The following is a 10,000-nucleotide window of genomic DNA, read 5'->3' on the forward strand; positions in this document are numbered from 1 at the left end:
TTGGCGTACATGAGGTCGAACTTGTGGTCGAGACGCGCCCAGGCCTCGGCGATGGCGGTGGTGTTCGAAAGCATGCACACGGCTCGAGAAACCTTGGCTAGGTCCCCGCCGGGTACGATGGTTGGAGGTTGGTAGTTAATGCCCACCTGGGGAGTAAATGTATTTATTAAATAAAAATAAGTAAAACTAACAAAAGGAAACGAGCGTAAACCAAACCAATCCATAAGGAAATAAAATGTAAAAAAAGTAAATCTAACAAACAGAAAACAGTTAAACCAAGCAAAAACCTTAACCTAACCATAAACGGAATAAACAGAAAACGAATAGAAACCAAACGAAAACTAACAAACATTAACCTTAAAAGAGAATAAAATGGAGATAAACAAACCTAACCTTTAAAAGAAAAACAGAAAACGAAGGTAAAATCAAGGAAAACCTAACCTAACTTTTAGCAGAAAAAACAACAACAGAAAACGAATATAAACTCAAAAAGAAACCTAACCCAACCATAAACAGAAAAACAGAAAACGAAGATGAACCAAAACCCTAACCTTAAACCCTGTAGGACACCAATCCACGAACTGAATCATACGCTTTGTCTTGATCGAGGCAATTGCAGCATTGACGTCCTTGGGCACGACGTCCCCACGGAAGAGCAGGCAACAGGCCATGTACTTGCCGTGGCGAGGGTCACATTTTACCATCTGTACGTGAAAAAAGTCATGTTAAATCGGATCTTAAAAAAAACAAAAAAAATCACTATTAATGTCGTACTTTCATGATCTGTATGTGAAAAAAGTCATGTTGAGTCGGGTCTTTATAACAAATGCTATTACCATATAATTATTGTAGTAATTTCACGATCTGCACGTGGAAAAGTCATGTTACATCGGGTTTTTAAAAATTCTATTGCCTCACTATTGTAGTCGCACTTTCAACATTTGTTCGCGCAAGGATAAATATTATGAATAGTTAACGATTGCTCTTATCTTGTACTTGTCAATCTTCACCATATGTTATGTTACATCTCATAAAAAATACAAAATATGCTATTGCTGTTATTACAATGTTATCGTCACACTTCATAATCTCTGTACATGAAAAAAAGTAATTTCAGTCCAATTAACTGGTTAATACTACTATCGATTATACTGTTGTTATAGTCATACTGCACTATCTACACATGCAAAGAATATGTTAATTTCAATTAAAAGTTGACGGCTATTCATACTACTGTTACTATTATTACACCATGTTTGGTAAAAGTTTAAAAATGTATAAATATCATTACACTATAATTGTCATGGTTCGTCTACAGATTTTAGTAATTTTACCAATGGACGACACGAAATGAAATTTAAAAAAATGAAGGGATACTTTTAACATGAAATATTTTTTTTATATATAATCTGAAAACACTTTTCCACGATCTATAAGTATCTATTGCAAACCTACCTAACCTACAATCACACACACACACACACACACACACACACACACACACACACACACACACACACACATACACACACACACACACAAAACGATGAAAACGATTTACAACTACCTGTTAACCATCCACAAACACCTACATTTAATCTACCAAGACTCGGTCCAATACACACCTGATTAGCAGGTTCAAAACAAGCATTGGTGATCTCAGCCACAGACAACTGCTCGTGGTACACCTTTTCCGCTGATATAACAGGAGCATAAGTTACTAGAGGGAAGTGTATACGTGGATAGGGTACGAGATTCGTCTGGAATTCTGTCAGGTCAACATTCAGAGCACCGTCGAACCTGTGTATAAGAAATGATATATTATAAAACCTTTATATGTATGTGGGGTTTTGTGTATTGACGTATATTGGGCAAGCGGTACTTATCTGCTGAAATGATAGTTAAAGCTGTGTTTTTTATGCAAAACAGTAACATGATGAATAAACAAATCAGTAATTAAACTTGAATTTGTAATTTATACATGTATATTTAATAGTCAAGAGCTACTAGACATGTATATTAAAATGATAAGTAATTAAAAGCAATAAAAAATCTTTGGTTTGTGTTTTTATATGTAATAGTACAGTGGAACATATACCTGAATATTACAGATGGTAAAACAGGCATACTGTACAGTAAATTTATTTACACAAAAAAAATAAAATATAAGTCTACTGAACTGCGAGTTGCATAATACTGTATGTTCGTCAGTTGCTATGAGGCCCATATGGAATTCCATATAAAAATTGATGGGTCTGAAAATCGATTTATGTAAGTTGTTAAAATAATACCTGTTAGGAATAACTTTCCATTTTATTTCGCATCTTAATCCATTTCATGGATGCTCTTCATAAAATTACGATAATGATGAAATATGAATATTGCAATTAATACACAGGCAAAATAAGTGACATTAATATACATGTGTGTATGAGCGCGCGCGCGCGTGTGTGCGTGCGTGCGTGCGCGTGTGCGTGTGCGTGTGCATGTGCGTGTGCGTGTGCGTGTGCGTGTGCGTGTGCGTGTGTGTGGGTGCGTGTGGGTGTGGGTGTGCGTGTGCGTGTGCGTGTGTGCGTATTCGTATATATATAAATGCATGTACAGTAGCCAACCCTCCTCGTCCGAACCTGAGCGACGCCGTAATGGAAGAAACGATCTGGCCAATGAGACGGTTGAGATTCGTGTAGGAGGGACGTTCGATGTCCAAGTTCCTCCTGCAGATGTCGTAGATGGCTTCATTGTCGACCATGAAAGCGCAGTCGGAGTGCTCGAGGGTCGTGTGGGTCGTCAGGATGGAGTTGTAAGGCTCCACGACCGCTGTTGCGACCTAAAGGAGAGAGAGAGAGAGGGAGGGAGGGCTTAGTAGTGTAAGCGACGTAAATATTCCGTCGTGATTTGGGGAAAAGCAATTTCTTTTTTTTAAATTTTGGCGTGCTTGTTGATATACTTATGTTACGATGATTCCGGGGAGTGAGCATCCCACAAAGTAACGTCGACTTATATATATATATATATATATATATATATATATATATACATATATATATACATATATATGAAATGAGAAAGTGTAAGATTATTTATACAAACAAATCAAATTATAATGTACTGTTATTCCGGCGAGCTAACATCCCATCTCACAAGCAACATAGATTTTTAAAAAGGATATCAAAAGAGTAAATACATAAAATAACGTTATTAATTTACACATAATAACCCACTTGACTTAAGGAACCAGACAGATGGAAAACTCCAAGTCATAAACGGCAAACTTAAAAAAAAGAAAAGAAGAAACAGAAAACAGTAAATACACATAACAACATTATCTTACATAAATCCACAATAACCACTGACCTGAGGAGCCGGATAGATGGCGAACTCCAGCTTGCTCTTCTTGCCGTAGTCGACCGAGAGGCGTTCCATCAGCAGGGACGTGAACCCGGATCCTGTGCCGCCGCCGAAGGAGTGGAAGATCAGAAAGCCCTGCGGAAGGAGAGGGGTTAGGGGAATTAACCGACGTGTGGGGGAAAAAGAAGGAAATGAAAGATGTATGGGGGAAATTAATAAAAGGAAGGAAGAGGGACGGCAAAGAAGGAGACTAGGAAGCCCTGTGGAAGGAGAGGGGTTAGGGGAATTTACCGACGTGTGGGGGGAAAAGGGACGGAAAGAAGATGCAGGGGGGGGGGGGGAGAAGGAAATGAAAGATGTATGGGGGGGAAATGAATAAAAGGAAGGAAAAAGGACGGAAAGGGGGAGACTAGGAAGCCCTGCGGAAGGAGAGGGGTTTGGGGAATTGACCGATGTGTGTGTGGGGGGGGGGGGGGGGGGAAGATTTATCGATGTATAGGAGAAAAAGAAGGAAATTAAAGATGTATGGGGGAAATGGATAAAAAAAAAGAAGGAAGAGGGACGGAGAGAGGAAAATTAAGAAAGCCTGAGAAAGGAGAGGGATTAGGGAATTTCTTGATGTATGGGGAAAAGATGTATGGAGGAAAATTAATTAGATAAAAGACGAGCGAGGGACGGGAGGGGGAGAGAGAGAGAGAGAGAGAGAGAGAGAGAGAGAGAGAGAGAGAGAGAGAGAGAGAGAGAGAGAGAGAGAGAGAGAGAGAGAGAGAAGGTTAGAGTAGTAAGGGCTTCATGACCGAGAGAGGGAGAGACACCCATAAACGTTACTGCATTTTAAGTGTAATAATTTATAATGATGGAGATTTCAAGTAAACTCCGCCATTTTCGGGTAAATTCTGTTTACACTCCGTCAGTCAATGTTTCAAGGGAGGGAGAGAGAGATATTAAAATTGGAGGGAAAATGAGAGGGCGAAATTAGGGAGATAAGAATGGAAGAGAGAGAGCTTTATGCCCAATGAGGTATTAAGTACAGTAATAGCAAACGTAAAGAAACAAATATCTGTGATTATTATTCCTAATGGACACTGATAGATAATAGGCCCGGTGTCCGTTTACGTATGTTCTCGTACGTCTTTGGAGAGGGGAAGGGGAAGGGGGAGGTGGAGTAGGGATGGAGGGAGAGGGGGAGGAAGGGAGGGAGGGAGGGAGGGAGGGAGGGAGGGAGGGAGGGAGGGAGGGAGGGAGGGAGGGAGGGAGGGAGGGAGGGAGGGGGGGGAGGGAGGGAGGGAGGGGAGGGAGGGGAGAGAAAGAGAGAGAAAGAGAGAGAGAGAGAGAGAGAGAGAGAGAGAGAGAGAGAGAGAGAGAGAGAGAGAGAGAGAGACAGAAGAAAGAAACAGAATGACAGAGAGAGAAGTAGATAGACAGACAGGGAAAGGGAAAGAGAGCGGGATTGGGGGGGGGGTAAGAGAAAACAAGAAACGTTTCCAAATCACGATTTATCACTAATAGCTTCACCCTTCGAGTGTCTATCCTCACTGCTTATTCGCTCAACAGCTGAACAATTTAATCAATGAAACTTGTCCTTTTTATCGGAAGAAAATGAAAGCACTAAAGTAAATTAATTAAATATGAAGGCGATCCGGGTAAAACATGTTATCCTTGCTAATTAAAACAGACCTTTACAAAATTTAAATCATGTTACATCTCCGATCAAATATAGTGACATTCATCATAAAAAAAGAGAAAATTGAGAAAATGTGAAGTTCATAAACTATGTAGATATAACTACATGATTTCATGATATTAATTATAACGATAGTGAGGGTTATAATGACTGTGATGAAAATAATTACTATAACAGTAGTAATGTTTATAATGATGATGATGATGATGATGATGATGATGATGATGATGATGATGATGATGATGATGATGATGATGATGATGATGATGATGGTGATGGTGATGGTGATGGTGATGGTGATGATGATTAAGAATAAGTAGAAGAATAAGTGGATGAGGAAATAAAGAAAAAAACACGAATTATGATTTTGTAATAATAAATGATTAATAAAAAAATAACAAAAATAAATAAATAAATAAATAAATATCATCTCCTCTAGTTAAGCAGAAGAAAAAAAATCGTATATTGCAACCTTACTCAGGAAACAAATGAAGCGTGTTATGCGTCTCAGGATTTTCCGCGTTTCGTCCATAACGAGACTGCATTGCGTCAACCTTAAGCCATTCTGTCTGAGAAACTCCAAAAAAAAAATCTAACCTGTTATCTTTTCTTTCGTTTTTTTTTTCTTGAATGTTTTTTTTTTTTTTTTTATATGAAAGGGTATTTGTAATTTCGTTTGTTATTGTAAATGGGTTTGTTATTTATCTTTTCTTAACGATGTCATCCGTAATGAGTTAAATCTATTTCTTTTTAGTTATTTATAAATCTGGTGATATGTTTACCTTTTTGTAACGTTAAGTACTTTTTCTTAATGTGCCGATCTACATTTAATGGTTTATATCCGAATGTTCACCAGAAAATGATATGGTGAATCAATGCACTGTGTGTGTATATATATATATAATATATATATAATATATATATATATATAATATATATATATACATATATATACACGCTGGCTAACATACTAATTACAGGTGCAGATGTCAGTTCATATTTTGCGTGTGTGTGTGTGTGTGTGTGTGTGTGTGTGTGTGTGTGTGTGTGTGTGTGTGTGTGTGTGTGTGTGTGTGTGTGTGTGTGTGTGTGCGTGTGCGTGTGCGTGTGCGTGTGTGTGTGTGTGTGTGTGTGTGTGTGTGTGCGCGTGCGTGTGTGTTTGTTTTGTTTCCCTTGGTAGACAATAACCTATTTTCGCAACAAATCGTTTGCGTCTGCTCTTTTCAGTCGTTTTTTAGATAACAAAATTAGTATGTAGTTAGTATGTACAATAATTCGTTCGTGTTTTATTGTTCTAATCATAAGTGTACTATCTTCTTTATCTATATCCTAAATATATTTTAATTTGTCAGTACGCTTGATTCTTTTTCATTATTCATTTATATACATTTCACTCGCGATAGTTCATTATTTTACGCATTACATATTAATTTCCAAATATATGCAGCAAACCCCGTCTGCTCTCCTCTTGTGCTCACAAACACACGATATAATTCAAGGTCAACAAAGTCCCATTTTCATAACTAAGTTATAATGGAAAATAAAACAAATAAATAAAATACGAAATATAAAATCGTACACAAAACACGCATTTCTTGGACGCGCTCGTTAACCCAGAAAGGTCATTTTTATAACCTCCTCAAGGACGGTCACAAGGGGAAAGCAGGTGACGTTATGACCTTCATTATATTCATATACCACAAAACAATGATGCTAATAATAGTAATAATAGTAATAGTATATTGATGATGATGCAGTGAAGCTTAGAATACTTTGAAATTCTAAGCTTCACTTAGAAACTCTATAACACACAGTGAAACTTAGAATACTCAGTGGGGCTCTATAATACACAGTGAGACTAGAGTACACAGTGAAACTCAATAACACGCATTTGAACTCTATAATTTAGACTCAGCATTATGCAGCGAAACCATAACACCAAGAGAAACTCAATAACACGCAGTGAAACTTAATTACAGACAATGAAACACTCTAACACACATTGAAACTCAATAACACACAATAAAACTCTCAAACACTCACTGCAACCCAATAATACACACTGATATTATTTAATACGCAGCGGTCTCCCTCATACCTGAAGTCCTGTGCACATGTCGGCAATTTTCCGTATCTTGTCGGGCACCAAGTCGACCAGCTCCTTCCCTATAGTGTAGTGTCCACGGGCGTAGTTATTGGCCGCGTCCTCCTTGCCCGTGATCAGCTGTTCGGGATGAAACAGCTGACGATACATTCCCGTGCGTACCTCGTCTGTAAGATGAAAGGGTTAAGTAAATGATAGTGAGTGATGGAGGGATGAATGGGAGGGAGGTAGTGAAGGGGGTGGGGGTTGAATGGGTGGTGAATAATGGTGATGGTGATGAATGGATAAGGTGAATGGTGGAGGGATGAATGGGAGGAAGATACTGAATGAGGACGTGAAGAGTAGTTGAAAGAATATGGTAAATGGTGGAATGAATGAATGAGATAGGGAGGGAGTATAGAGGATAATAATACGTAAATTTTGAAAGGGTGTTATTATCATTATTATTGGCATCATCAACAGTATGAAAGAACACTTGGCAATAAATAAAGATGATAATAATGATAATAACAATAACAATGATAGTGGGGGAGGGGATAGCTATTATCATCTGGAAATGAAAGAGTGCAATGATGATTGAATTATCGAGATGGTAGTGAATGAATGGGGGGGGGGGTGTAGTTGTGTTGATGATGATAATATTGATTATAAAGAAATATATAATAACCTTTATTAATTCACGTATTCACTTTTTTCTCTTATATATCCATGTTCTTATTTCGTTCCTCCTATGTAATTTCTCTATCCTTAATTCCCTCATATAATCCATTTCTCTATTTTTTACTTACTAATTTCCTTACTTTTTTCATTTTGTCATTATTTAATTTCTCTGTTTCCCTTACTCATTTCAGTATACATAAATCATTAATTTATTTCTCTATCTTTTAGTTGCAGTTTTCTTTACTCGTATTTTTTCCCTATTCAGTCAATGTAATTAATTTTTCTATTTTTATTATATTCATTGTATTATTCATCCCTTCACTTTTACTTTCGACTTATTTCTTTATTCTACTTATTTTTTTTTTCTTGTATTCAGTCATTCCCTTAATATATTCCTCCATAGAGTCTACATCTATAACCCTCTATTTTTTTTCAACTGAACACTCACCCACAACCGAAGGCTCCAAATCCACAAAGACCGCGCGAGGAACATGTTTTCCTGAAGACGTCTCGCTGAAGAAGGTGTTGAAGGAATCGTCACCGCCGCCTATGGTCTTGTCCGAGGGCATCACTCCGTCAGGTTGAATGCCATGCTCCAGGCAGTAGAGTTCCCAGCAGGCATTGCCCATCTGTACGCCGGCCTGGCCTATGTGAATGCTGATACACTCTCGCTGTTTGGGGAGAAGGGGGCGGGTTGGGTTAATGTAAGAGGTGGGGCAGTGTGGTATTCGGTTAGTTTTATGGAGTGGTGGTTAGTTTCCCTCCTTTCTCTCGTTCTCGTTCTTTTTCTCTGTCTCTGTCTGTCTGTCTGTCTAGCTATATCTACATCTATCTATCTTTTTTTTTTTTTCTTTTTTTTCATTTCTCTCTCTCTCTCTATATATATATATATATATACATATATATATATATAGCTATATCTACACCTATCTGTCTATTTCTAAAAAAAAAAATCATTTCTCTTTCTCTCTCTCTTCATTTCCCCTTTCCTTTTTTTTTCCTTTATTCTTTTCTTTTACAGTGACATTGGGACTGGGATGAAAGCGGAACCGCATGACATTGCACGACCTCCCTGTGTGAGGGCGGGACATTTTCCTTTCCTTTATTCGATGCGTCAATGACTTTTTTTTTTTTTTTTTACATATGCCTACTCATGGTTTATTAACGTATATGTGCATACATAGCGCTCTGATTGTCTGTCTGTTTGTCTCTGTATGTCTGTGTCTCTCTCTCTCTCTCTGCCTTCCTCTTTCTCCCTCCCTTCCCTTCCCTCCTTCCCTTTTCTCCCTCTCTCTCCCTCTTCGTCTCTTTTTTCTTCCCTCCATCCCTCTCCCACCCACACTCCTCCTCTTTCTCCTTCTCCCTCTTCCTCCTCTTCCCTTTCTTTCCCTCTCCCTCCCCCTCTTACCCTTGCTCTCCTTTTCCCTCTCTCTCTCTCTCTCCCTTCCTTTCCTTCTCCTGGCTGTCTGTGTCTCACTCTCTCTCTCCCTTCCTTTCCTTCTCCTGGCTGTCTGTGTCTCACTCTCTCTCTCAGTCATCCTCTCCCTCCGTCCCTTTTATCCCCCTCTCTCTATCTCTATGTCTCTCCTTCCCTCCCTCCTTTCGTCTTCCCCCCACCCTTTTCCTCTCTCTCTCTTTCCCTTTTCCGCTTTCTCTCCTTCCCCTCCCCTTCCTTTCCCTCTCCCTCCCTGCCTTACTTCTCCCTCTCTCCTCCCTCCCTCTCCCCCCCCCTCTCTCTCTCTCTCTCTCTCTCTCTCTCTGTCCCTCCCTCCCTCCCTCCATCCCTCCCCCTTTCTTCTCCCTCCCACCCTCTTTATTCTCTCTCTCGCACACACATAAAAGTCAAAGACCTTCAGAACCCGTGTTGTGCAGGGAACGGAGGCAAAATTCCAACCCGTGCACCGTGGACCTCAATAACATGGTAAGAATAACACCCAGATTCACAAACCACAAACACACTTCTCTTGGCAAACGCAAACAAGTCAAAGCGGTTTCTTCGACTGTAGCAAGATTTAAAATAAATGCTACATATATACCTTCATCCCAGTTTATCTTACACAAACCGGTCTCTTTGATAAAGCAAGATCTCAATAACAAGAAAGTGTATACCAGAAATTGTAATCCGAATCATAAACACAATTCTATATGAACCCAAAGATACGTTACTGTGTGTCGCCATATAAACAAAATTGCATAAACTCTTA

At 39.0% G+C, this 10,000-nt stretch overlaps 1 protein-coding gene across 1 annotated transcript in view; it reads right to left on the reverse strand.

Moving 5' to 3' along the window:
* The window catches only part of LOC125028021 (tubulin alpha-1 chain-like), a 27,118-nt gene that overhangs the window by 2,691 nt on the left and 14,427 nt on the right, over positions 1-10,000 (reverse strand). Inside the window, exons 2-8 of the mRNA XM_047617279.1 lie at positions 8,245-8,467; positions 7,131-7,303; positions 3,355-3,483; positions 2,628-2,827; positions 1,626-1,800; positions 552-704; positions 1-146 (exon numbers count right to left, since the gene is read on the reverse strand). The exon at positions 1-146 is cut by the window's left edge and continues 18 nt beyond it. Coding sequence (XP_047473235.1) covers positions 1-146; positions 552-704; positions 1,626-1,800; positions 2,628-2,827; positions 3,355-3,483; positions 7,131-7,303; positions 8,245-8,467 — 1,199 coding nt within the window. The remainder of the gene's footprint in view (positions 147-551; positions 705-1,625; positions 1,801-2,627; positions 2,828-3,354; positions 3,484-7,130; positions 7,304-8,244; positions 8,468-10,000) is intronic.

The sequence above is a fragment of the Penaeus chinensis genome, chromosome 8 (assembly GCF_019202785.1).
Source record: "Penaeus chinensis breed Huanghai No. 1 chromosome 8, ASM1920278v2, whole genome shotgun sequence".
In the NCBI taxonomy this organism is placed as follows: domain Eukaryota; kingdom Metazoa; phylum Arthropoda; class Malacostraca; order Decapoda; family Penaeidae; genus Penaeus; species Penaeus chinensis.